The 25,809-nt window shown below is 38.3% G+C and overlaps 8 protein-coding genes across 10 annotated transcripts; 4 read left to right on the plus strand and 4 right to left on the minus strand.

Moving 5' to 3' along the window:
- Window positions 1-32: 32 nt before the first annotated feature.
- Window positions 33-3,282, minus strand: LOC111480190. The gene is made up of 5 exons (XM_023125123.1): window positions 2,659-3,282; window positions 1,546-1,655; window positions 1,092-1,463; window positions 382-975; window positions 33-282 (listed from the first exon to the last, which is right to left on the minus strand). Exons 1-5 carry the CDS (start codon window positions 2,897-2,899, stop codon window positions 277-279), a joined length of 1,323 nt encoding a protein of 440 aa, XP_022980891.1. The 5' UTR covers window positions 2,900-3,282; the 3' UTR covers window positions 33-276.
- An 840-nt stretch (window positions 3,283-4,122) lies between these two features.
- Window positions 4,123-7,228, minus strand: LOC111481506 (transmembrane emp24 domain-containing protein p24delta3-like). 2 transcript variants are annotated; one of them, XM_023126958.1, is made up of 4 exons: window positions 6,902-7,227; window positions 4,769-4,984; window positions 4,612-4,688; window positions 4,123-4,505 (listed from the first exon to the last, which is right to left on the minus strand). In XM_023126958.1, exons 1-4 carry the CDS (start codon window positions 7,100-7,102, stop codon window positions 4,361-4,363), a joined length of 639 nt encoding a protein of 212 aa, XP_022982726.1. In that variant the 5' UTR covers window positions 7,103-7,227; the 3' UTR covers window positions 4,123-4,360. The 2 variants fall into 2 exon arrangements, with proteins under 2 accessions (XP_022982726.1, XP_022982735.1); XM_023126967.1 differs by having other exon boundaries at window positions 4,477-4,513; window positions 6,902-7,228.
- Window positions 7,229-7,418: 190 nt separating this feature from the next.
- LOC111481629 lies at window positions 7,419-8,280 on the plus strand. Of its 2 annotated transcripts, none has more exons than XM_023127177.1 (2): window positions 7,419-7,578; window positions 7,614-8,280. In XM_023127177.1, the coding sequence occupies exons 1-2, from the start codon at window positions 7,547-7,549 to the stop codon at window positions 8,140-8,142; spliced, it is 561 nt and encodes a 186-aa protein (XP_022982945.1). In that variant the 5' UTR covers window positions 7,419-7,546; the 3' UTR covers window positions 8,143-8,280. The 2 variants fall into 2 exon arrangements, with proteins under 2 accessions (XP_022982945.1, XP_022982937.1); XM_023127169.1 differs by having other exon boundaries at window positions 7,419-7,574; window positions 7,610-8,280.
- A 1,014-nt stretch (window positions 8,281-9,294) lies between these two features.
- Window positions 9,295-10,666, minus strand: LOC111481012 (probable 3-hydroxyisobutyrate dehydrogenase-like 3, mitochondrial). Its single transcript, XM_023126282.1, has 2 exons — window positions 10,201-10,666; window positions 9,295-9,976 (listed from the first exon to the last, which is right to left on the minus strand). Exons 1-2 carry the CDS (start codon window positions 10,571-10,573, stop codon window positions 9,426-9,428), a joined length of 924 nt encoding a protein of 307 aa, XP_022982050.1. The 5' UTR covers window positions 10,574-10,666; the 3' UTR covers window positions 9,295-9,425.
- On the minus strand, window positions 9,893-12,689 carry LOC111480910 (probable 3-hydroxyisobutyrate dehydrogenase-like 2, mitochondrial). Its single transcript, XM_023126147.1, has 3 exons — window positions 12,207-12,689; window positions 11,573-12,119; window positions 9,893-9,976 (listed from the first exon to the last, which is right to left on the minus strand). Exons 1-3 carry the CDS (start codon window positions 12,577-12,579, stop codon window positions 9,928-9,930), a joined length of 969 nt encoding a protein of 322 aa, XP_022981915.1. The 5' UTR covers window positions 12,580-12,689; the 3' UTR covers window positions 9,893-9,927.
- Window positions 12,690-13,205: 516 nt separating this feature from the next.
- On the plus strand, window positions 13,206-14,057 carry LOC111485998 (ribosome-inactivating protein SNAI'-like). Its single transcript, XM_023132988.1, has one exon. It carries the CDS (start codon window positions 13,206-13,208, stop codon window positions 14,055-14,057), a length of 852 nt encoding a protein of 283 aa, XP_022988756.1.
- Window positions 14,058-16,131: 2,074 nt separating this feature from the next.
- Window positions 16,132-17,168, plus strand: LOC111481109 (ribosome-inactivating protein SNAI-like). The gene has a single exon (XM_023126448.1). The coding sequence runs from the start codon at window positions 16,151-16,153 to the stop codon at window positions 17,006-17,008; it is 858 nt and encodes a 285-aa protein (XP_022982216.1). The 5' UTR covers window positions 16,132-16,150; the 3' UTR covers window positions 17,009-17,168.
- Window positions 17,169-17,790: 622 nt separating this feature from the next.
- LOC111478674 (importin-4-like) lies at window positions 17,791-25,071 on the plus strand. The gene is made up of 21 exons (XM_023123070.1): window positions 17,791-18,176; window positions 18,493-18,625; window positions 18,879-19,015; window positions 19,097-19,142; window positions 19,361-19,573; window positions 19,700-20,203; window positions 20,285-20,419; window positions 20,522-20,737; window positions 20,820-20,909; window positions 20,991-21,235; window positions 21,319-21,407; window positions 21,700-21,740; window positions 22,035-22,065; window positions 22,154-22,276; window positions 22,374-22,591; window positions 22,678-22,773; window positions 23,155-23,267; window positions 23,454-23,589; window positions 23,687-23,791; window positions 24,351-24,647; window positions 24,739-25,071. Exons 1-20 carry the CDS (start codon window positions 17,902-17,904, stop codon window positions 24,549-24,551), a joined length of 3,147 nt encoding a protein of 1,048 aa, XP_022978838.1. The 5' UTR covers window positions 17,791-17,901; the 3' UTR covers window positions 24,552-24,647; window positions 24,739-25,071.
- Window positions 25,072-25,809: the final 738 nt, after the last annotated feature.

Below are 25,809 nucleotides of genomic sequence, written 5' to 3' on the forward strand. Positions count from 1 at the left end.
CCATCTCATAATTGTATGATTTAGAAGACCCTACACCCTACACCTACAGGACTTGCTTCCCCTTTGGAAAACATCCCCATTCCCCATCTACACTTGACACTCTCCTTTTTGGGAGGAAAAGACCTTGTTGTTGTTAGAAATGTTTGCAGAGGCGCCTTCTGGTTGCTCGTAGAACCAAAAATGAGTACCCGATCCGCTCCAACCCGACGACTTTTGTATCATTTGTGTTCTTCAGTGTGATGATGGATATGTTAAGATGAAGGAGATTGATGGATTTTAATCCTACAAAGATGAGAAATGAATGAGTTGGAGCTCTTATAGATACAAAGGCATTGTACATGCCTTCAGCTTTATAATCTAACAAAGTATGTCAAAACTTACTTGATCTGGACGAGACGAATCAATGGGCGGCGGCCAAACTCTATGGACATCTTCCTTTGTCTGTTCTGATTCGGACCGAAAAGAAGGCTTCGGTTTAGGTAACAGATCAGGGGGCAACGACGAAGAAACCCCAGGTTGATCGGCCGGAGGAACAATCAGACTTGTAGACTTTGGATAGGAGATTGGAGGTATTGAATGTCCACGAGAGGAATGTGCAGGAGCCGGAGAAGAACGAGGTGGGTAACGATTTACATGTCGTCGGGGCGCAAGACCATGGGACGATGACCTTGAACGATGTGGAGCAATCTGTAGTTCTACATGATGACCAGGAGCAGGGGCAGGAGCTGGAGAAAGAGTAGGTGGCATTGCCTTAGAGGTTCTCCTCAGATACGAAGACAAACTGATACTTTCGACTTCTCCGAAGACCGAGTAATCAAGGCCGAGATTTCGTTTGGGAGAGGCGTTGATAATTGCAGCCAACTGCTGTAATCTCTGTGATGTCATGCGTCCCAACTCCGAAGAAATAGAAGCTTGAACAACTATGAGCGGTTGCATTGTCGAGCCAATCGTGTTTGTTATTTGAAAATACACATTCTGTAAGACAAGAAAGAGTGAAATCCAGCATCCATTACTCAACTCCATACATGAAACTAACATCACAACTCAATGTCTATAGCTAACGTTTGATAAACTCGAACAGGTTTTAATACCTCGTAGCGCCTCAGATGCAATCCAAGCTTCACCTCATTCCTGAACTCGACGAATTTGTCGAGTATTTCAGAAATAGAGTTCGTAAGAGTGAAGTTAAACACAATCTGGGGGAACTGCCATATTGAAGCATGTTGAAATGGGATTATAGAGATTCCCCCAGGAAACCTCAGAATTTCGAATACTGATGGCTGTCCAAAAATCGATGTCGTCAAAGTAAGGTTCGACTCGCGAAGGTAAAGGTCATATAAATACGATCTCAGCAGACTTAAGGACACTGGATTTATTGGAGCAGTTAAGTATTCAGAAAGAAGACCGAAAACCACGTATGTCCTGTTCGACTCACCTAAATCGTGCATGGATAGAATGGCAACCTGGTACGAAATACGACGGCCCTTAGTCATAAGGGATCATACTTAAAAAAGCTAAATCCAACAGAAAAGAGCAGCACAAAACCTTGACATTAGGAATGTCTAGTTCACCATTGATATCAAACTCTAATCTCTTGATATGAGGGAGAAGCTCCTTCACAGGCTTCTCAAGAACACAATACACGTGAACTGTGGCTGGAAAAAGGAGAAGAAAAGTTTGAGTACCATATTCATAGAAAATCTAACTTAGAACAAAAAGATAGCCTAAGTTTTAAAACGCATTTACTAGGGAGAGATTTCCACACTCTTATAAGGAATGATTTGTTTCTCTCTACAACCGATGTGGGATCTCACAATCCACCCCATTTGAGGGCTCAATGTTCTCATTGGGACATCGTCCGGTGTTTGGCTCTGATACCATTTGTAACAGCCTAAATCCATCGCTAGCAAATATTGTCCTCTTTGAATTTTTCCTTATGAGCTTCCCCTCAAGGTTTTAAAACGCGCCCACCATAAAGAGGTTTCCACATTCTTATAAGGAATTATTCGTTTTCCTCTACAACCGATGTGGGATCTCACAATCCACTCCCTTTTGGGGCCCAATGTCCTCGATGACATACTGCCCGATGTTTGGCTCTAATACTATTTGTAACCGTCCAAACTCATTGCTAGCAAATGTTGTCCTTTCAAGGTTTTTTCGGGCTTTCCCTCAAGGTTTTAAAATGCATCCATTAGGGAGAGATTTCCACACCCTTATAAGAAATGATTCGTTCCCCTCTCCAACCAATGTGGGATCTCATAATCCACTCTCCTTGGGGACCTAGTGTCCTCGCTGGTATACCGTCCCATGTTTGGCTCTATACTAGTTGTAACGGTCAAATCCTAGCAGATATTGCCTCTTTGAGCTTTTCCCTTCTGAATTTTCCCTCACAGTTTTAAAACGAGTCCAGTAGGAAGAGGTTTAGAGTTTCAAAGTTAACATAGGGAAGAACACAAGCCTGATCCTAGCAAATCTAAGCTAAAAATGGTAGATGAGTTGAACTAAAGCAGAATCCTCTACTCAAAACATCATTAGAAAACAGCAAGATCATCCAAAATCATCAGAGAAGTATAAGACGCCATCAAGAAATTGCTACACAAATCATCCAATCCCAAAACAGAATAAGAGAAATGGGAATCGAAAGACATACATACATACCACTGAGTTTAATGGCGTCTTTCGCTTCAAACCCTGAATTTCTTTCATGAAAAGGAAGAAGCCAAAAGAATCCAGGCACAAACACCACAAACCCCAAAACCAAAACCAACAAACACTTGAAATTCAACTCCTTACAAATTCTATCAAAACAAATCGAACATTCACCACAAAGACACCCAGAAGAGTGAGCCACCTCACGACGCTGCTGCACCGGCAGATTTCGCTCCTCCACTTTCCCCATTTGCAGAGCATCTGTAACAAATCCCCCAAATCCCCTTCTGGGTTTTGTTACAAACACCCTAAAATTCTCAAATAGATTGGTATCTACGGGGCAACCCAACGTTGAAGACAAGCAAAGGTGAATGAGTAGAAGGGTAAAGGGGAAGATGAGAATAAAGGGAGAAACCCCACTTGATTTGTGTAAGACAACAGCAAAAATGGGCTAAGGAAAAGCTTCTCCATCAACACATGGAAGATCCAATGGAATTGAGAATGAAATGGACAAACAGCCTGGTTTTTGATTCATGGGTTTGGCGGAGAGTGATGAATTGACTGAAAAGAACCACAAATCGAGCCTTTCCTATTCGTTGAGATCAAACCTTTTCTGTAGCTAATACTAAGTCAAACACCATTCTTGAGGCAAGAGGTGATAATTAATATGATATTAGAAGTGGGTTTAGTTCATGGAGACTAAATTAGTGCTTAAGCAATGAAGTTGATAACTTAATTAATCAAGTTCATGCACGAAGAGATAAGAGATTAACTTTAAGAATATGGAATAATTATTACAAATCATCTTTACTAAAACTATGGTAATATAGTTCTAAAGATTGTATGATTGATAAATTTTAAGAGATTAGGCATTAAGTAATTTTGAATAATAAATCATTAGTTGAAGCCTTGTTAGCATATGTTTTTCCATCTTCCACTACCCACAAATTATAAAATGTTATCAGTTTTGTTTGGGTGGATTCTTTATTAAAAATATGCTTTTAGGATTAGTTTAGAAAGTTGCACTTATTCCAACCTTTTTTTATGGTTTATATGGTTGGGTTATTCTCAACCATTCAAACAAGACTTTACCGTTCAAAATAAAAAAGTCTAATTGAACATCGAGAGAATGCATTATAGTTGAAATCTCTACTTGGGATAAGAATGACTCAGCCCACATACATTATTTGGCGAAAGCACTCGAAGATGATTGAGATTCTCTTTCTTTCATTTTCTTCATTGACGGCCAAGAAAAGAGTTTCAAGTCACGGCAAGATACATCAAAATGCTATATGAATCCTTTGAGTTGAAAATCTTCATTAGTTGCATGATCACTTTTTTAGTTAAACATGTGGGAGTGGAGGATTCTAGCTCTTAGTCGAAGATATATATACTAACCAATCGAGTAGTTCTCAAGCATTTTTCAAAGCTAAGGATGGTCAGCCATGTCAAAAGCTTGGGACGAATAGAAGGTGAAGCTGCTTTTTTAGGATTCCTAATCATATAAAGGATAATGAACACTGAGTCTTAGACTAGATTCTATCAGCTTCAAAGCAACTCAACAAAAACTGAAGAACAAAATACAAACAAATCTGTATGGTTTGCAGTACGTGTCAAAACTTTTCTATTTCATTCGAGGAAGGAAAGAAAACTAAAGAACTTAAACAAATTCTATTTCTGCAAGAACAAGAAGGGTAGACTAACAAGTTCTCTAAATAAGCTTTTTCTTCTGAAAGAAGCGCTTCAAGTACCATATCTGTAGAGTAGAAGCAATGATGCAGACACCCAAGGACATGATACTATACCACGCAACTCGTGAGTTTGTTCTCTCGCTGACCGTCCTCATAATAGCTTCTCTGCAAGACTCCAAAATTATATAAACCAGAGTAACGAGTTGGAGAAGGTTGTGGACATTGGCTAGATTTAGGTAAGCATTCAGTTCTACAATGGAAACTTGGTTACCTGTCCCTGAGATAGATCAGATTTTCATGGATAGCTTCGACAGCTCCCTCGAGTTTCCTCAGCTCGAGTTCAACACCCTAAACAAGAACGAGTTTGATTCGAATGGATATTACAAGTTGTAGTGGAATATGGAAAAGTGGAGGAAGTAGTTAGTTACCTCAATTTTCTCTTTTTTTGCGACTGATTCCCAATCCTTGGCTGCAATCCCTGTTCTCCAGTCAAGGTTGACACTTACCTCAGTACTAGCTTCATGCTTGTGGTCAGTCAGCCAGAAACAGGCTAGGTAATTACCACCCTCACTTGTCGTAAACGCAAACTGACCATGCGTTATGTTCTCCGAGTGATGAAGATTGTTCCCGTATGGAGATGTCACCTGAAGGAGACTGTCATCAATCAGTAAAGTGCAAAATAATACCATATAATCAAGACATTAAGGAATCTGGCCTTCAAAACTTAAAAGGAAAATTTTTCCACACACAAAGAATAAACATCGATTTGCACCGAATCTGTATGTGATTATTAATCTAGCGTTAAAAGTTACGGAATCATAATCAGATCACAGATTCAAACATGTTTGACATCATTGAATCGACTAACCATGTCACCACCAAATGACAGATATAAATTACTTAAAAGGAGGCACAGCCAATGGATTCAGCTAAACATCCTAAAACATATAGTACAGTTCATCTGGTTGTTTACAACAATCCATGAACGGTGGATTTATCAGTAGTACATATCAAATGGCCTGACGCACTGCCAAGTCTAAACTTCCATAAGAATTGTTCAAGTCTTAGATTAATTAGTAAGAAAAAAGCCAAGAAATAACATATATCATATGAGTAGATAAGCTTATTTTTTAAGAGAGATGATCACTCAAAAATGTCCAACAGAAATTCTGTAACGTCCCAGATCCACAGCTAGCAGATATTGTCTTCTTTGAGCTTTCCCTTTCGGGCTTCCCCTCAAGGCTTTAAAACGCGTCTGCTAGGGGAAGGTTTCCACTCCCTTATAAGGGTGTTTTGTTCTCCTCCCAACCAATGTGAGACATCACAATCCACCCCCTTTGGGGCCTAGCGTCCTCATTGGCATTCGTTCCTTTCTCCAATTTGATGTGGGACCCCCACCAAATCCACCCCCTTTGGGGCACAACGCCTTACTGGCACACCGCCTAGTGTCTACCCCCCTTCGGGGAACAGCGAGAAGGCTGACACATCGTCCGGTGTCTGGCTCTTATACCATTTGTAACGTCCCAGATCCACAGCTAGCAGATATTGTCTTCTTTGAGCTTTCCCTTTCGGGCCTCCCCTCAAGGCTTTAAAACGCGTCTGCTAGGGGAAGGTTTCCACTCCCTTATAAATGGTGTTTTATTCTCCTCCCCAACCAATGTGGGAGATCACAAATTCAGAGGTCAAAACACAACCCTTCAATGGAATCTACTAAAGAAATGGACAAAATATATCACCTAGAGACTCAAATCGAATTTTAAATGAAGATCTATCACTGTCAATAATATATAGACTAGTCAAGTTTTGATACTAAAACAATTCGAGATTCAACTTTTTGGTCACCTTCCCCATGAATCATCCTCCCAAACAATCATTAAGAATTTAAAACAATTTGCAAAAACCAAATCATTTGTGGGTGTGCGGCAGATTTCAAAGGTACCATCCCCTTAAGACTAATCCACAACCTGGCATTGGTCTTCCTTCATATGTTCCTCTAAACCTGTTGAGATAATCTTCACAGACAAACTCAGAAACCAAACAAACTAAAATTGGATGGAAAAAAACCTCCATAATAGTAAAGAAGAGGCTATCATAGAATTGATGCCTTTCTTTAATCTCCCTGCTAAGATATGCCTAAAGCGTTGTGAGAACATCAGACTTTAGTTCCCTTGAGCAACAAGCCAGAGAAACAAGGACACTTCCATTGGCGCACTGGATTTATACAAACCAACACAGCCGGAAAAATCCTTTGGTCCCGTTAATTCATCAATGACAACATGAAATTTTATCTCCAGGATTAGAAACAAAGGACATGACGCACAAGAAATAGATCAAAGTTCTAGGAATTTCGAAATTGATCGGTCATAACCAAACGGGAGAGGAGAAATCAACAAATAAGTAGCAATGCATTACCCCATCGGGTTTATTTCATAATCCTATCAATTTTGATACAGCCCAACAAATTATCAAACCGAGAAATTCAAATAAAAAACGCACAAATAAAAGAGACATTGGCGAACGAAGAATCAAAGAAGAAAAAAGGTTTAATCTCGAAATTTGACCTTGACAGAAATGGTGGGAGCATGAGTATGATCAGCGACAACGACAAAATCGGCAAGAACAACAACGTTGGTCTGGATTTCCTCGGAGACGCACTTGGTTCCAGATGCAGGTAAGTTCAACCAGATTGAATGGGCAGTTCGAACAAGATCTGCGGCGAAGAAACAGAGCACGAACAACGGCAATACCACTTCCCGGCGCATGATGTTCTCCGATTACCAACCCCGAAATCTAAGAGAACCGAATCGAATCGAATCGAAACTGGTTTGCAGTTCAGATCAGATATTAAAAATGGAGGAAGAAGTAGTAGAAGAAGAGGAACCCCGTGACTGCGGTAATCTGAAATTCTCTACACAAAATTAGAGCATTATTAATATTTTGTTTGGTTAATTTAGTTGTAAAATATTTTTTAATTTTATTTTTACTGAGGAATCTTTCTAAATTATTAATATTATTTACCAAAACATTATAAATTAGAATTTCTTTTAATATTATATATGTGACTTGATATTAATGTTGTTCTTGGATCGATTAGAACTCTTAAATTTTTTGGGCCCTTATCCGTTGAATCGTGGGATCGACGTGTGGGTTCAATCCAAGTAAGAGCTCGGGTAAATCATTGTTCGGCCCTAGCTTCGAGTTTGATCATGTTATCCAAATGTAGAGCCGAAGATTCTTTTTGGATGAGTTGAAGGGAGATTAGAGATATGCTTTAAATCCATTACTCAGCAGCTGCCACTGTTCCAATTTGATTTTCATTCCTCCTTTTTTTGCATCTGGTTCTCGATTCTCATCCACCATGGAAGCTCTCATCTCCCAGTTCACCTTCCTCTCCGATCGAGCTTTACAAGACAAGAATTTCGACCCTTCCACCATTGAAGACCTCATGAAGCTCTTCGAGATCGAAGCCTACAATTCCTGGGCAGCCTTGGAGCTCCAACACCAGAACGAAACTCGAGACGCTGAGATCGCGATGCACCAGGCTGAGGATTATCTCGATTCCGTCATGGAAGATGCTTTGGATGAGTTCAGAAGGTTCGAGGAGGAGTTCGATCGGATGGCCGAGGTTGAGCTTCAAGACCTCGTCGACAAGTCGGAGAAGGCTCGCAAGATGGGCAGTTTGATGGAGAAAGCCGCCGCGGTTGCTTCCAAGAGGTACATGGAGGCGGCGATGAACTCGGCCACTGCTTCCATGAGATCTGCCTGGAAGGCCATTTCGTCCAATAAGGTTCATCCTTCTTGAACCCGCCTTAAATCTCTCATATGATTGTTACTTGCTTTTCATTTCTTGAAGAATCGAAATCTATTTAGGTTTCAGAAAGAGATGAAACAATCTGTGAAACTGTGAAATCAATGCATAAATAACTACAATTTCGTACTCGATTGTTCATGATGCTAGATACAAATTGCACTGCGATCACACTTTCACAGAAGCCTTTGATCTGTACTCTGCTTACGAACACAAAATAAACTATTTCTGGAACCGAAAATGAACTGAGAAAAGTCCACTGAATTGTTCATACTCAATTGTTCATGATTCTAGATACAAATTGCACTGCGATCACACTTTCACAGAAGCCTTTGATTTGTACTCTGCTTATGAACACAAAATAAACTATTTCTGGAACCGAAAATGAACACAAAATCCACTGAATCATGTTTGTGATGGCCCCTCTGTTTTCTTTCACTTGAACATTCTTCTGCTTCTCCTCTTTCCATTGAGACAACAAGTCCAGTGGCTTGGGCGAAGAATTAATACTGTTGATGATCCCTTTGTTTTAGTTAATCAATCTAGTTCAACATTCTTCTGATAAATCCAGAGGCTTGATTCTTCGAAGTTCAAGATCAGGCAAAAACCTATATGGAAGTTTCCTGGTATCCATTTTTTCGGAATGTGATCGAAATCTTGCATATTGTCCACAATTTTGGAATATTAGAAATTGATGTTATCCACCCTTGGCCCAATGTCCTAGCTGATGGGTCAGATCTGTTCTCTTCTCTAATCAATGTGGGACTCTACCTCTGGATCCCGCACACTGTCTCGTGTCCATCTCTTTCTGAGGCTCAGTCTCTTTATTGACGTCTAACTCTTAGCTCTGATACCATTTGTAATAGCTCAAGATCACCGCCCGTAAATATTGTCTTCTTTGGGTTTTGCTAAAACAGGGAGAAGTTTTCATATCTTTATGAAAAATGTTTCATTCGATATGGGACCTAACAGTCATGGCGATGGATTTGTAGAGGAATGCAATCTCGTTTGTTGTGTCGTATCGTATATATTCACGATGCAACTATCGAGGACACACGTACTAGGTAGAATGTGTCATTTCTCCATTTTCTTGATCATCAATTCCTTATAAAATTAATGTAACTAAATATCATCATTAATGGAATATAAGTAATTAATTGATCAAATTTAATAATATTGTGTGACAACATTAAAAGCTGTTTTTTATTAATACATTAAAATGGTCATAAAAGATGATGACCATAACAGACAGAGACTTGGCTTTCCCATAGCTTCACTCACTTACCATTAAGCCTCTGAATAACAGAGATTATCCCTTGAGAGCCAATCTTTCCATCTCCATTAGCCACCATTGCAGAGAACAATTGCATGGCCAATGCAGCCCCTGGCAGAACTGCAATCCTCTCCACATCTTCCCCTTCTTCCACAACGTCCACACACATTGCCAGATCCTTCACCATATACTCAGCATACCCACCAGGCCTGAAGTCCCTCTTTACCATCCTCCCCCCGAACAACTCCATTGCCATCGACCCTCCTGCCCCGTCCCTCACAGCTTCCACAAACTGCTTCACATCCAACCCCGCCCGCTCGGCGAACACCAGCCCTTCACTCACCCCTATCATGTTTCCCACAAGCGTTATCTGGTTCGCTATCTTGCAGCTCTGCCCACACCCTGCTTCACCCACGTATGTCACTTTCCCCAATGCTTCAAACAGAGGCGATAACCACTTGACTACCTCTGCATCGCCACCCCCAAAAATGGATAGCTTCCCATCTCTAGCACCAATGTCGCCTCCTGACACGGGCGCATCCACAGCCCAGCAACCTGCCAAGATACGAGTAAATAAGCTTGAACTTCTTAGTTCAGGACGTTGGGAGGGAATCCATGTTAATGATCATGAGTTTATAAATAAGAAATACATATTGGTACACGACCTTAAGCAAGGTCACCTAAATTTATGCGGACAACATTATACCATGGTGGAATGGGTGATTTCTAATACAGGGTGGGTTGATTTAATCTAGTAATTTAGTGGAAATTAACAAGACCTTTTGCACGAGCAGCAGCGGAGATCTCGCGGGCAAGAGCGGGGTGGCTGCTGGTGGTGTCAACGATGACCCCACCAGGATTTAGTCCTTGTAGGAGCCCATTCTTCTCTAAGACATTTTGTCGAACATCTGATGGGTTTCCCACCATTGTGAAAACAACGTCGCAGGTGTGAGCTAATTCGGAGGGGGAATTGACGAGGGAAGCGCCTTTGGACTGTAAATCAAGAGCCTTGGAAGGGGAACGAGCATAGATTGTGAGGGAGTATCCGGCGGCGAGGAGACGAGTGGCCATGGCGGCGCCCATCACACCTATGCCGATCCATCCCACGCGAGTTTTTGAAGGAGAGATGGGGATTGGGTAAGGGGTTTCCATGGTGGAATAAGGATTTATCAAAAGCAACTTAACAGATGATCAACAGCCACCGCCGTGGATCTTGGTTTATTTAGAGTCTAAGATGATACCTCAGCCAACACGAATATATGCTAATACCTTTTAACTTTTCAAAATATTATATGCTAATACCTTTTAACTTTTCAAATATCATTAATATCCTTCTAACTTTTTTAATACAAATATATATATATATATATATATATATATATAAAAGTTAATGATAAGGTTATTTTTAATTTTTTCAAAAAGTATTTAAATTTTTTTTTTTAAAAAGATCTAAGTGTATTTTTGAAGTTGGTTAAAAAAAAGTTTAAATGAAGTGATGGAACTTTTAAAAGCTTATTTTTGAAATATTTATAAAAGTTAACGGGTATTTTGAAATTTCAAAAGTATTTTTAAAACAAGTATTAATTATTTTCATTTAAACTAAATGTAAATTTATTGACACATAAAATGTAATCATTAGCATAATCAAATCTACTAAAGCAAGAAGGAATATATGAATGAACTAAAATCACATAAAAATACTTAAAAACTAAAAATTATTACCTATACTAATAAAGTGTATCTTTATTTTGGATAATTCAACATAAAAACTCTATGATTGGTCTGTGGGTCAAGTCGTGTTAGTCTATGAGGTTACTACGTGTTGGTCTGTGAGAATTTTCTTCACTTTTAGGTAGATAACGTGTCCTGTCACAAGAAAAGTAGAAGAATATCGGAACCATCAAATATTGAATTCAAACTCTGAATCCTAACAGAGCATTGCCATGTGTATGGGTTCAAATATGCCAATAAAATGGATTAGGAACTTACTCCCAAACAACTTAAAATATTTTTCTTGTAAAGGATAATTTTAAGAAACAATAGCCTATTTTATTTTTTAAAACATAAACTATCAGTACAAGCCAGACAGAGACTTGGCTTCCAATCCTAAGTGCACAAACAAGCAAACGAGTTTCCTACAGATTCACTTGCTTGCCATTAAGCCTCTGAACAACAGAGATTAGCCCTTGAGTGCCAAACTTTCCATCTCCATTAGCCACCATTGCAGAGAACAATTGCTTGGCCAATGCAGCCCCTGGCAACACTACAATCCTCTCCACATCTTCCCCTTCTTCCACAACATCCACGCCCATTCCCAAATCCTTCACCATATACTCAGCAAACCCACCAGGCCTAAAGTCCCTCTCTATCATCCTCTCACCAAACAGCTCCATTGCCATTGACCCTGCAGCCCCACCCCTCACAGCTTCCACAAACTGCTTCACATCCAACCCCGCCCGCTCAGCGAACACCAGCCCTTCACTCAGCCCCATCAGGTTTCCCCCAATCGCTATCTGGTTCGCTATCTTGCAGCTCTGTCCACACCCAGCTTCGCCCACGTATGTCACTTTCCCCAATGCTTCAAACAGAGGTGACAACCACTTCACTACCCCTGCATCACCACCCCCAAAAATGGCCAACTTCCCATCTCTAGCGCCAATGTCGCCCCCCGACACGGGCGCATCCACAGCCCAGCAACCTGCCAAGAATACGAGTACATAAGCTTAAACTTCTTAGTTCAAGGTGGTTCGATTTGATCTAGTAATTTAGTGGAAATTAACACGACCCTTTGCACGAGCAGCAGCGAATATCTCGCGGGCAAGATCTGGGTGGCTGCTGGTGGTGTCAACAATGACCCCACCAGGATTCAGCCCTTGTAGGAGCCCATTCTTCTCCAAGACATTTTGTCGAACATCTGACGGGTGACCCACCATTGTGAAAACAATATCGCTGACCTGCGCTAATTCAGAAGCGGAATTAACGAGAGAAGCGCCTTTTGACTGTAAATCAAGAGCCTTGGAAGGTGAACGAGCGTAAATTGCGACGGAGTATCCGGCGGCGAGGAGACGAGTGGCCATGGCGGCGCCCATCACACCTATGCCGATCCATCCAATGCGAGTTTTCGTGGGAACGATGGAGATTGGGTAAGGAGTTTCCATGGTGGAATAAGGAATTTTCAAAACCAACTTACAGATGATTAGCAGACATAGCGATCCATCTTTACTTCACAAGTTCGCCCCACAAGTTCTTGATTTGTTCAGAGTCTCGATAATAAATTACTTAAATTTAATTATCTCAATATTTTAATAATTAAACTATTAAATATTTCAAAAATATGTTTTTTTAATCCAACCTACCAATTAACTTTTTCGTTAATAAATTAAGTAAATAATATTTAATCTATAAACTTAAATTATTTTACTAATATACTTTTTAATCGATTAAAATATTAACATATCTTTTAATATAGATATCTCATACCTATTTATAGATCTATATGTAATGGTTAAAATATGGTTTTAGTTATTTTAGGTCATGAATTTCAGTACCATGGTCATCGACGATCATTGCGTATAGATATCTCATACCTATTTAAGAAAAAGTCTCGAATATGTATCGACACCTCAATAATGGGAAGTATATGGATTGTGATTCATCATTTCCACTACAATTCTTTTATCGTTGTGTTTGCAATAATGATCCATTATCCATTGATGTGTGGTTTTTGTTTATATATACACTTCATTTCATCTCAACTTTCTCAAGCTTTAGTAAATTCTAATCAATGGAGAAGACGAGACAAGTCCTCTTGTGTATGGTCGTGGCATTCTCCCTCGCCACCCACATCGGCACCACCCTCGGGTATGGAGCTTTCGGAGGACGCGCACATCTTGTGGGTCGAGATGGGTTGTGTTTACAGACAGCGCCGCTTTCCATATATTACACTCCAACTAAATTAACAGACTGCGATGAATCGGACTCGGACCAATTATGGGCGATCGTTGATGATGGCACAATTCGGGGAGATAATGATAGAAATTGTTTGGTTCCTCATAGTCGGGGTATTAAACCCATTGGAACCAACGTCGTACTAGTAGACTGTACGAAAGAGATAAGAAGCGATATGAAATGGACCAAAACGAACGACGGTACCATACGTCATGACGAGTCGGGGCTCGTCTTGACGGGGAAACAAGGCCAGTATGTGTCGTTGGAAGTCGATGAAGGTGCGCCGTCACAGGGCTGGGAAGCCACGGAAAGGCCCTACCCAAAGGTGGCCAACATCAAGTGGCATAACAACTTGTGTTTACAATTTGGAGATGGTGAATTTTCGTTGGGGCTGAGTGCGTGTAGTAGCAAATATAATAAGAGCCAGCGATGGGTGCTGTATGGGGATGGCACCATTCGAGGCAATGGCGATAGCAATGTCTGCTTGACTTCGCTTTTAAGCTCTTCGGTGGTTGTGTCTAAGTGCGCAGACATGCCACAACAGCGTTGGGGGCTTGCAGCGGACAACACCATCGGCCATCCCAACACCAACTTGGTCATGGATGCGCGTACGTTTGTGCGTCTCTCGCCACTCATCCTGGTTGCCAAGCGCACTGGGACTTATAGCCAACAATGGATCGTTTATTGAATGATATTTAAATAATGAATGGAGATCACTAGCTCTCTGTGTATGAATCCACCCAGCGATAAACATTAATAAAGTGTGGACATGTTTTACCATCATATTTGAATTGTAGAGGAATTATATCAGAATTGTGGAGGCTTGAGTATATATTGTCTGTGTCAATGATGACCCATGTTTTGTTGGCTGACTTACCTGAGAGCGAGAGTATGTTTCGACAAGCTTAATAGAAGTGAAAAGAATAATATGATAATTGTTTATGCTAACCTTTCGGGAGATGATCCAAGTAGGCAGTTAGCTCGATGACGTTACATTCATTGGATTGTTATCTGGTTGTTGTCGATTAGGTCATGGCATCGTTGGTTAAGCACCATGTGGTCGATTGTACACAAAGTTGAATGTTATACTTGTGTTGTCGATCTCTTGGGTCAAGTGGGGAGATTATAGAGGAAATATGTAAGCGAGCATTTGAGGTTCTCTACTAGGTGTCTGTTGAAAAAACAGCAATCACTACCCTTGCATAACCATCACTCAAAGGAAAACCACGAGAGCTTATACTGAAAGTGGATAATATCATATCAATGTGGAGGATTATTATTCGTATCTCGTAGGTGTTCTTCAATAATGATACAAAAATCTATCAATTGAAATTGTAAACAGTACCCATGGATCACAAACTTTAAAACCCCAAAATTAAGATGTTTTATCAACCTACAGAAAAATAATATTTGAATGTTCGTTGATTAAATATTTCAAATGAAAAAAAAAATTGTTCGAGATTTGAATCATTCTACTCTGAACAAAATGGATTAAAGACATAAATCATAACTTTTTTTTATAACCAGAATCCCACCAAAAACCTTCCACTTGCAAGAATGGATTATTTGTCATAATCCATTCGCTCCTAAACAAATTAGAATCGATTCAGTGTAAAACACTTATCGTTATTGATGTAACTTTGTTGAGTAATAAACCCGACCCATTAATATTGTGAACTCATAAATAATAATAATAATAATAATAATAATAATTTACCTTTTTCAATAATTCAAATATATGTTAAAAAATTTATGACTCGAAAAATTTGATCAATACAATTCAATCGGTATGATTTAAATTGGACTATCAATTTACATGTATATATTTATTATGATTTTATTTAAAATTTAGGACGATCCATTTTAATAATTATTGGTTATATATTTAAAATTCACATATGTTTCTTCTATTCCCATTATGTAAATCTTTATATTAAAATACTTCGCATTAAATTATAATTAACCAATTTAATATATATATGTTGAGCGTAAATGATCATATTTATCTTATTTTTATTGGAATTTCCCTCATTATTTGTAATTTTTTTAAAAAATAAATCATCATATAATTAATACCAATTATTTTTTACATATATAAATAATTATGATAAATAAAATGGAAATATCAGGCGCATATCAAAATTTTCCTTGATTTAAGTTTTTTAATCTATATTTTAAAAAGATACATTAATAAAAATTTCTTCGAATTATTTACTTTATCTAAAAATATCTTAAATTTTTTAAAATTTTTAATAATATTTTTAATCTTTTATAGGTTAATATTTTTTTAAAAAAGTACCATTATAACTTTAAAAAATACTACGATCTTATAAAAAAAAATTAATATCCTTCTAAAAAATACTTTTAAATTAAAAAAATTAAAGTATATGAACATAATTATTAATATCAACTTTTAATTTCACTGAATTTTCAAAAATAATATTAATATGAACTTATTAGTACTCTTAAATTAATTTTAAAGTATTTTTAAAAATTCATTAAAAATTATTTTTTTTTAAAAAGAAAAATTTAAATTTAAGAATATATATATATATATATATATATATATATATATTTTAATTTCATCTTAAAAAAAAGACACCTCAACCATGGGAAGTAAATGGGTTGTGATTCATCATTCCCACTATCATTATTTTATGATTTGGATTGTAATAATGATCCATCCTCCATTAATGGTGTTGTTTTTCACTATGTTTTGTGTGTATAAATACCCTTCAATTCATCTCAACTTTCTCAACCATTACTCAACTCTAATAATCAATGGAGAAGATGAGACAAGTCCTGCTCTGCATTGCCCTGGCATTCTCCCTCGCCATAGCGGCGCCCTCTGAGTACGGAGCGTTCGGAGGACGCACACATCTTGTTGGTCGAGATGGGCTGTGTTTAGACACCATGTTGCTTTCCGGATATTATCCTCAAACTGACTTATCCCAATGCCAACCAAGGAAACTGAGCCAGCTATGGACCATCCTTGAAGATGGCACGATTCGAGCCAGTGATGTTAGATACTGTTTGGTTCCTAAAACTCAATTCATTGGACCCGTTGGACCCAATGTCGTAGTAATGGACTGCACAAAAGAGGTAAGACACGACATGAAATGGACCAAAAAGAAGGATGGAACCATACACCACGATGAGTCGGGGCTTGTCCTGACGGCGAAACCAGGCAGGATGGTGACATTGGAAGCCAATGAAGACGCGCCATCACAAAGCTGGGAAGCCACGGAGAGCCTCTACCCAATGGTGGCTAATATCAAATGGCTTGATAACTTGTGTTTGAAATCTAGAGAAGGTGAAAATTCGTATGTGACGTTGAACGAGTGTAGCCGAGATGATAAGAACCAACGATGGGCGTTGTATGGGGACGGCACCATTCGACAAAATGAGTATAGACACTTGTGCTTGACTTCGTCCGAAAGGAATTATGGTGCGCTGGTGGTTGTGTCTAGGTGCGCTGACAAGCCACAGCAGCGTTGGGGGCTTGCGGAAGACAACACCATCAACCATCCCAACACCAACTTGGTCATGGATGTGCATAGGGAGGTGCCTCTGTTGCCGCCCATGATCGTGGTTGACAAGCATGACGGCGCTCCTAGCCAACGATGGTCCATTTACTGAATGATATGTAAATAATGAATGGAGAGCACTAGCTAGCTCTCCTTGTGTATGATGTCACACGGAAGCCATGCAAATGAGTACCTATCCTTGTAGCTCTTTTAATGCTTATCTATAAGCTTCGATAAATAAAGTGTGGACACGTGTGTTTAATTATCACTTACATCGTATTTTTCAAAGCTCGAGTATTATGATCCGTGTCAACAACAATCTAAGTTTTGTTGGCTACCCTATCGTTAGTAGATATTGTCTTCTTTATTTTTAAAACATGTCTCATATAGAGAGTTTTTCATACTCATGTGGGATCTCAAAATCCACCATCTTCAAGCCCTTGTTCCCTTCTCGAAACGATGTGGGACCTCAATCTACCTTCTTTAGATCCGCATCTAATTTTATTATAAGTTTTTTTATTTTTTTTTAAATAATTAACCGTGATGACCTAATCTAACACTAACACCCAATCGATGGTATGACGAGAGTAATTTACGGTGTTCTTGGAAGAATATTAATATTTTTAAATAAGAGACAAAATTAGTGAGATATTTTTTAAAATATAATTTTGGCTTGAAAATTTAATGTTACTCAAAAAAAGAAAAATAATTTAATGGTTCAATAATAATAACATTCCCCTGCTTCTTTCTGTTGCGTAAGAAAACGACAAATTGTGATTGAGCGCGTGGGAGTTGGCGCGTGAAAATCAACATTAGAATTTTCAGCACAGTTCATCGCCGAGAGTTTCGTAAGACTATAAAATCTTAGATATGAAGTAAAACCCGAAAACCCTTGGAAAAGCAAGAGCCTCCTCCTTCCATTGGAATACCCGCTTTCTCTCCGCCCCCTTTTGCCGGTTGGGGAATTTCTGCGACGGTCACCGGAACCGACCTTCGACGATCACCATGTCGCAGTCATTGGAGTTGTTGCTCATTCAATTCTTGATGCCCGACAATGATGCCCGGCGGCAAGCGGAAGAGCAGATTAAGCGTTTGGCTAAGGATCCCCAGGTGGTGCCGGCTCTTATTCAGCACCTTCGCACCGCCAAGACTCCCAACGTCCGTCAGTTGGCTGCGATATTGCTCCGGAAGAAGATCACTGGCCATTGGGCTAAGCTTTCTCCTCAACTCAAGTTGCTTGTTAAGCAGTCCTTGATTGAGAGCATCACTATGGAGCACAGGTCTATTGGATTTTCCATTCTCAATTCTGAATTTTGATTTGTATTTTAGATTTGAGTTCTCTCTCTCTCTCTCTCTCTCTCTATAATGGCGCAAAATGAGATGAATGCTTGGATTGAGTAAAAATGATTCGGCGTAAAGGGAATTGAGTGTGTTCCGATTTGTGGAATTGCGTCTTTAGTTTCTTCCTAGCGCTAATTAGCTTTTATAGTGGAGATTTTATCGATTATTACTTCGTCGAGAGCAAAATTTCTTTCATATATGTTGCTGTCGATTCTCTTAGTGTTGTATTATTAACAAATATGTGTACTGGTGCAGTCCACCTGTGAGGAGAGCAAGTGCGAATGTCGTAAGTATTGTTGCAAAATATGCTGTTCCAGCAGGAGAATGGCCGGACTTGTTGCCTTTCTTGTTCCAATGTAGTCAGAGTTCCCAGGAAGATCATAGAGAAGTAAGTTCATACCCTACAAGAATTTTTAAATAGTGTGCAATCAATCAGACTGCACGTACTTGTACCAAAGATACATTCACAACCTTACTATAAATAAATTTGGAACGTCCATCTTTTGTATCACTTTCTTGTACTTCCAATAGTGGTGCATGGTCTCTACTGTGTTGAAGTTTTATTAAATGCTGTAATTAGTTTTAGACTAAATTCAATTGTTTCAGCTGACTAAAATGTATGATTCATCTGGTGTTAGTAGGTGTCTTTGATTCTATTCAGCTCCCTGACAGAAACGATTGGAAATACTTTCCTACCACATTTTTCAGATTTGCAAGCTCTCCTACTTAAGTGCTTGCAGGACGAGACTAGCAGTCGTGTCAGAGTTGCAGCCTTGAAGTAATGTCTTTATCTGTTACTCCGTCTGCTTACCACAAAATAGCTTTGTCATCCACATGAATATTTTCTTCTTGTGTCCAGGGCCGTGGGATCTTTTTTAGAATTTACTAATGATGGAGCAGAAGTGGTAAGTCCAAACAAGACTATGTTAGAATGGAGTTCATCCTTGATTTATACTATAGCCAACTAGACTTGCTCTGTGTGTTGGTTTATAGTTGTTTTATCATTCCTCCAGTTGGTCCTGTCTAATACCATTGTTTCATGGGCTCTTTTATTTTATTTTGTTCCAGCTTATGCAACAATCATTTACTTTTTGTATATTTGTGTTCATATCGATTAATGCAGGTCAAATTCCGGGAGTTCATTCCCAGCATTTTAAATGTTGCCAGGCAGTGCCTTGCCAATGGTGAGGAGGATGTTGCAATAATAGCTTTTGAAATATTTGATGAACTAATTGAATCTCCTGCTCCGCTTCTTGGGGAATCTGTTAGATCAATTGTTCAATTTTCGCTTGAAGTTTGTTCTAGCCAAAATTTGGAATCTAGCACTCGTCATCAGGTAGGGCTGTACACATATTTTTTTAAAACTAATAAAAAATATTTGGAATTTATTATTGAAGAGAGTGCCTTTTCTTTTGGTTCTAATCTCTCCTTGCTTTTTTTTTTCCCCCTTGTTCGATTTCAGGCAATTCAGATAATTTCGTGGCTAGCAAAGTACAAGCCCAATTCCCTAAAAAAGCAGAAATTGATTATCCCTGTTCTACAAGTTATGTGCCCATTACTTGCAGAGTCATCTGATGGAGATGGAGATGATGATCTTTCTTCTGATCGAGCTGCGGCCGAGGTTATTGATACAATGGCCTTAAATCTCTCGAAGCATGTTTTCCCTCCTGTGTTTGAATTTGCTTCTCTTAGTAGTCAAAGTGCAAATCCAAAGTTCCGTGAAGCTTCTGTGACAGCTTTAGGGGTCATATCAGAAGGTTGTACAGAACATGTAAAAAGTAAGTTAGAACCAGTTCTTCATATTGTCCTTGGAGCCTTAAGGGACCCTGAACAAATGGTAAGAGGGGCTGCATCTTTTGCCCTGGGTCAATTTGCTGAGCATTTGCAGCCAGAAATAGTGTCACTGTATGAAAGTGTGCTTCCGTGCATTTTAAATGCCCTTGAGGATAATTCTGATGAAGTGAAGGTATGGTGGATCCATGGAGGAGAAACTATGACGTGAATAAATTGTGGACAAGTTTTAATGAAAGTGATTTTTCATTTGCAGGAAAAGTCATACTATGCATTGGCTGCATTTTGTGAGAACATGGGTGAGGAAATCCTTCCTTTTCTTGATCCTTTGATGGGTAAACTGCTGTCTGCCCTTCAGACAAGCCCCCGGAATCTGCAGGAAACATGCATGGTACAGCTGATTTCTTTTACTTTTTTTTTTCTCTAGGATTTTTAGATGATTTATTAATCTTCTATATTCCAAATTGACATGAAATTGTTGAATGAACTACAGTCTGCAATTGGTTCGGTAGCGGCTGCAGCTGAACAGGCTTTCATTCCATATGCTGAGAGAGTGTTGGAGTTAATGAAAATATTTATGGTTCTTACCAAGGATGAGGAGCTTTGTTCCCGAGCAAGAGCTACTGAGTTGGTTGGAATAGTTGCTATGTCTGTTGGGAGAACCCGGATGGATCAGATTCTACCTCCTTTTATTGAAGCAGCAATTTCTGTAATGCATAAGCTCGTCTTTGGCTGGTCTAGAGTTCTTATTTTACCCTCCAATGCTTTACCCATCTCTTCTCTTCTATTAGGGCTTTGGCTTGGAGTTCAGCGAATTACGGGAGTACACTCATGGATTCTTCAGCAACGTAGCAGAAATTTTGGATGATGGCTTTGTAAAGGTAATAATCTGTCTGATTTCATTGTCAACCACTTCCTCAAATTTACTGCATCTTTGAAGTTTAAATTTGTTTTGTAAACAGTATCTTCCTCATGTTGTACCTCTTGCATTCTCTTCTTGCAATCTCGACGATGGCTCTGCTGTGGATGTAGATGAATCGGATGATGATAATGTAAATGGGTTTGGAGGAGTTTCATCTGACGATGAAGCTCATGATGAGCCCAGAGTTCGAAACATTAGTATCAGGACAGGGGTGCTGGATGAAAAGGCAGCTGCAACACAAGCTCTTGGCTTGTTTGCACTGCACACGAAGAGCGCTTATGCACCGTATCCTTTTTATTAAATTTTTTCTTGTCCCTTCGAACCCTTCTGTCATAAATAAGGATTTTAGGTTCTTTAACTTGACTTAGTTATTTGGAGGAAACTCTGAAGATTTTGGTTCGACATTCTGGTTATTTCCATGAAGATGTCCGACTTCAAGCAATCATTTCTTTGGAACGTGAGTTGCTAGCATCTTCTTTATTTGCAATTTTTATTTAGTTAATGGATAGCTCGTCTTTACAAGTTATTTTTATGGCTGGTAATCTACCTTTTAGTACCTTTTGTTTTCTTAGACTTTGTTCTCTGCCTAACTCATTTCTAATCAACAATAAATTCTGATCGGGCATTTGGGCTGCTACATTTTCGGAGGGAGCATTACTACTGTAAATATGTGGAAAAAAATTTAAATTGTTAATTTCAAGTTGTAAGGAACTACATCTTTATTCATTCTTCACTGAATGCAACTGCAGATATTCTGAAGGCAGCTTTGGCAATCTCCCAAAGTTACAACGTGAGTACATCAATGCACTTCTTTCTCGCATCTGGAGTGAGACATGCCCTTTTTTTACACATGATAGTTTCGTCAGCCTCCTGTTTCCTGTTATTTTCTTAATTAATTTCGAATGGATGATTATTGGTGATTTAAAAATCTTTAATTTTATATCTTCTTGCTTTTGACATATATCTTCTTGCATGCATCTATTAGTCCTCTTCCCTCAACAGGATATTGGGTACTTTTAGAGGAAAAAAAAGATTATCCCTAACTGATATGTATCTCACTTTTTCACTCTCTCCCATTGTTCAGGAGGCATCAACGAAGGCAAAAGAAATTTTTGGTAAGAATAAGAGCATGCCGCATTACTACATGTGTACATGTTTAACTTTTATTTTTCAGTGGAAAATTGAGCACTTCATTTGTTCTAGATACTGTGATGAATATTTATATCAAAACCATGGTTGAAGATGATGACAAAGAAGTAGTTGCTCAGACTTGTACAAGCATGGCTGACATTATCAAGGACTACGGTTACGGTGCAGTGGAACCTTGTAAGTTTTGATATTGGGTTTCAGATTTTTGTGAAATGTATATTTATTCAATCATTCTATCCCGACTCTTATTGTTGCTTTATGGTCTAAACATTAGACATGCCTCGGCTAGTTGATGCAACATTAGTTCTGCTCCGTGAGGAATCTGCTTGTCAGCAAGTGGAATCTGATGGTGAAATAGATGAGGATGATACTGAGCATGATGAAATACTAATGGATGCGGTGTCTGATCTGCTCCCTGCATTTGCAAAGGCCATGGGTTCTTATTTTGCACCTATTTTTGCAAAGCTATTTGAACCATTAATGAAATTTTCAGTGAGTTAACAACTGCGCTTGATAGAATTTCAAGATTTACATGATAGTAACTAACTGTTGCCCCATTTTCCCTCGTGTTTATCCAGAGAGCCTCACGACCTCCTCAAGATCGAACTATGGTGGTTGCCTGTCTTGCTGAAGTAGCTCAGGACATGGGTGCTCCAATTGCGACCTATGTTGATGTAACTACTCATTACTGCAAATCTTTTTACTTTTGCTTTTTTATATTGTGGACTGACTATATCTACGGCGTGTTTGGTATGCCTTGTCTTTTTAAGTGATTCTTTAAGAATTATTAGTTTTTGTTTAAAATTTTAAATAGTTATAAAAAGTGTTTTTGACTAATTGAAAGTGTTCTTAAAATTTTGATAACCGAATGTGTTTTGAGAAATTCTGAAAACCATTAAAGAAAATACTTACTTTTAGGAAAAAGCATTTAACCATTTTTCTTCCAAACTTCACGTAAAACATTTTCAAAAGGCACGCCAAACACACGTTTAAAGCATGTAAATGGTTGAGAACATTTCAAGTGGCTATTTTCTGATGCTATGCATAACTTTCAGAGAGTAATGCCTTTGGTTCTTAAAGAATTGGCATCATCAGAGGCAACGAATAGAAGGAATGCTGCATTTTGTGTTGGAGAATTCTGCAAAAATGGGGGCGAGTCTACTTTGAAGTATCCTTGTCTACTAAAATATATTTGTGAACTTTCATTTCCGTCAATATCTTCGAGCTGTTGCGTTTCCTTCTGGGAGTCTAATATTGTACTGAATCATTTATTGATATATTATTTTTCATAGTCAACCTTTCGCTTTCTACTCTCTTCGTAACCATCAGCATCCTTTTCCTTAATCAATATCAGATATTATAATGACATATTTCGTGGGCTCTACCCCTTATTTGGGGAATCTGAGTCAGACAATGCTGTTAAGGATAACGCAGCTGGTGCAGTCGCAAGAATGATAATGGTGCATCCTGAAGCTGTCCCATTGAATCAGGTCAGTATATCTTTTGGTTTTACATCTCCCTACCAGTTTAGTTCCTTTTACATCAGCAAGTCCTGCTTAACTGTTTTATTTTGATTTTGTTACCTAGGTTCTCCAAGTTTTTCTGAAAGCTCTACCTTTAAAAGAAGACCACGAGGAGTCCATGTCCGTTTATGGTTGCGTGTCTACCCTTGTTTTGTCATCCAATCCTCAGGTATTGGTTCTGTTGGTATTTAGCATGGATTTTAAAATTTTCTTTTGTTTAGAAAATGCTTACTCATGGAAGGCATAGTTCTATTTTGGAGATAATTCAGGAATATTAACTTTTTTTTATCCGCCCAATTACATTGTGAAAGATAAACTAGAAAATTAACATTTGATCCCGAGTGACTGAGTGTTACCAAAATTCATACTTTTGAATTGTCATTCTATAGAATGTACCCAAACAGGAAAATTTAGGACTCATAGTGCATAGTGATGCTATATTCCCTTTCGTTAAAGCTTTACCGACAGTTTCCCAGTCCGAGTAAACATTTGGGTAGTCTTCATAAGCATTTTACTTGATCTATCTGATAGGATCGGAGTGATGAAAATATTATAACATAAGCTTCTAACACAATGTTTAACGGAGCATGTTAGGGAGAAATGAAACAGGAAAGTGAGGAAGACGAGGAAGACGAGCGAACAACTGAAAGGCCCAAACTGAGTTTGTTCAATATTGGAAAAATAAATCTGGATACTTATAGTTCTATTAATTTGTACACTAATTGCAGATCCTTTCTTTGGTTCCGGAGTTGGTTAATATCTTTGCTCATGTCGTGGCGTCTCCCATCGAAACGTCAGAAGTTAAAGCTCAAGTAGGCAGAGCTTTTTCACATCTACTTTCAATCTATGGCCAACAAATGCAACCACTTTTGAGTAGTCTTCCACCTGCACATGCCAATGCCTTAGCTGCATTTGCCCCAAAAGGCTAACAATCCCTCCAGATTGCATTTTCGTCTTGTTTGTTCAACCAGCTTTCTTTCCCAGATGGGATCTTAAGATCTTAAGATGAAAAGTTCCCTTATCAGGTATGCAAAATCTCTCCATCTCGCTTTCGCTTAATTTCTGCTAGCTTATATGTTGCCTCTTTAACATCAAAATCATCGCTTGTTCATCCAGGTCGCTCGTTGGCACTCAGGGTGCCATTTTTTCGTTTTCTCCTACTGGAGACAATACCAATTTTGGTTTAGATTCATTTGTTTTCACATTATGGTCTATTATATTTCCCTTCCTCAATTTCAATAATCTATTTCCATAGTGTGTTCTTCCTTGTTTTTTGAGTGTGAAGTGATTTAGAGGAGGCATTTTTGTATTTATTTCTTTTGTGGATGCGAATCTTGCAATGCATCCGTAGTTTAGTTTATAGTAAAAGGTTGGTCTGGTTTTGCATTTGATTTTATTCTTCACCCCATTTGTGCTTAAAGCAGTGTTTAAATTTTACATTTTGTTATAGTAAAAGGTTGGTCTGGTTTTACATTTTGTTGAAATTATTATGTTCTATTTTACGAAAGTCACAACAGACCGAATAACTGTTGTAATCATAATGCATCAATTCAATAGCTCAATTTAAATTGCAAATTCGATCTTTGTGATACAAAAGAGTTTAGAGTTTCGTTTTTATGATTTTAAATGCGAGTAATCTTATCGTAGGGACTATTTATGATAGTTGTATCAAACTTTTATAGTATTGATTATTTATGAGAAATTTTTATTTTTTTTAAGAGACCAATTTTAATTTTTAAATTTGTAATTTAATTTTTTATTTATTGATTTATCCGATACTAAGCTATAACTATGTTGATGAGGTCCCTTGGAGTATGTTGATGAGGTCCCTTGGAGAATGCTTATAAAAATCGATTATCGATTTGCAAATAGACATGGCATAAAATGCTTTCGATTTCACTATTAAAAAAATTAGTCAAAGCAAGTATCGTATTTTTTTTTTATTGCTAAGGGAATTTATATGTTTTATAAAACGAGTATCATTTTATTATCTAAACTAATTTCTTTTTTTAATATGATTGTAAATAAGTTTTGATTGTAAAGTTGATAAGCACGATTTTAATATGATCTTCTAAAATATTTTAAGCTATAGTTATTCCTTATTTAAAATTAAAAAAATAAAACTTTTATTAAGATTTTTGAGAAAAGCTACATTTTATAAGAGGATACTGTTTTGATTTTTTTTTA

The sequence above is a fragment of the Cucurbita maxima genome, unplaced genomic scaffold, assembly GCF_002738345.1.
Source record: "Cucurbita maxima cultivar Rimu unplaced genomic scaffold, Cmax_1.0 Cma_Scf00001, whole genome shotgun sequence".
NCBI classification, from domain to species: domain Eukaryota; kingdom Viridiplantae; phylum Streptophyta; class Magnoliopsida; order Cucurbitales; family Cucurbitaceae; genus Cucurbita; species Cucurbita maxima.

Excerpts from the sequence above, each read along its gene's own strand:
- LOC111480190 (XM_023125123.1), bottom strand. The coding sequence starts at position 2,899 with ATGGGGAAAGTGGAGGAGCGAAATCTGCCGGTGCAGCAGCGTCGTGAG. Across the intron at positions 1,656-2,658 it reads AGACGCCATTAAACTCAGTG|CCACAGTTCACGTGTATTGT; the intron begins GTATGTATGTAT and ends TCCTTTTTCCAG. Across the intron at positions 1,464-1,545 it reads TAGACATTCCTAATGTCAAG|GTTGCCATTCTATCCATGCA; the intron begins GTTTTGTGCTGC and ends ATTTCGTACCAG.
- LOC111481506 (XM_023126958.1), bottom strand. The coding sequence starts at position 7,102 with ATGCGCCGGGAAGTGGTATTGCCGTTGTTCGTGCTCTGTTTCTTCGCC. Across the intron at positions 4,689-4,768 it reads CAAAAAAAGAGAAAATTGAG|GGTGTTGAACTCGAGCTGAG; the intron begins GTAACTAACTAC and ends GTTCTTGTTTAG. Across the intron at positions 4,506-4,611 it reads CTGATCTATCTCAGGGACAG|AGAAGCTATTATGAGGACGG; the intron begins GTAACCAAGTTT and ends GGAGTCTTGCAG.
- LOC111481629 (XM_023127177.1), top strand. The coding sequence starts at position 7,547 with ATGTTATCCAAATGTAGAGCCGAAGATTCTTT. Across the intron at positions 7,579-7,613 it reads TGTAGAGCCGAAGATTCTTT|AAATCCATTACTCAGCAGCT; the intron begins TTGGATGAGTTG and ends GAGATATGCTTT.
- LOC111481012 (XM_023126282.1), bottom strand. The coding sequence starts at position 10,573 with ATGGAAACCCCTTACCCAATCCCCATCTCTCCTTCAAAAACTCGCGTG. Across the intron at positions 9,977-10,200 it reads CGCTGCTGCTCGTGCAAAAG|GTTGCTGGGCTGTGGATGCG; the intron begins GTCTTGTTAATT and ends GTATCTTGGCAG.
- LOC111480910 (XM_023126147.1), bottom strand. The coding sequence starts at position 12,579 with ATGGAAACTCCTTACCCAATCTCCATCGTTCCCACGAAAACTCGCATT. Across the intron at positions 12,120-12,206 it reads CGCTGCTGCTCGTGCAAAGG|GTTGCTGGGCTGTGGATGCG; the intron begins GTCGTGTTAATT and ends TATTCTTGGCAG. Across the intron at positions 9,977-11,572 it reads GTTCAGAGGCTTAATGGCAA|GTTGCTGGGCTGTGGATGCG; the intron begins GCAAGTGAATCT and ends GTATCTTGGCAG.
- LOC111485998 (XM_023132988.1), top strand. The coding sequence starts at position 13,206 with ATGGAGAAGACGAGACAAGTCCTCTTGTGTATGGTCGTGGCATTCTCC.
- LOC111481109 (XM_023126448.1), top strand. The coding sequence starts at position 16,151 with ATGGAGAAGATGAGACAAGTCCTGCTCTGCATTGCCCTGGCATTCTCC.
- LOC111478674 (XM_023123070.1), top strand. The coding sequence starts at position 17,902 with ATGTCGCAGTCATTGGAGTTGTTGCTCATTCAATTCTTGATGCCCGAC. Across the intron at positions 18,626-18,878 it reads CCCAGGAAGATCATAGAGAA|GTGTCTTTGATTCTATTCAG; the intron begins GTAAGTTCATAC and ends TGGTGTTAGTAG. Across the intron at positions 22,774-23,154 it reads CAATTGCGACCTATGTTGAT|AGAGTAATGCCTTTGGTTCT; the intron begins GTAACTACTCAT and ends CATAACTTTCAG.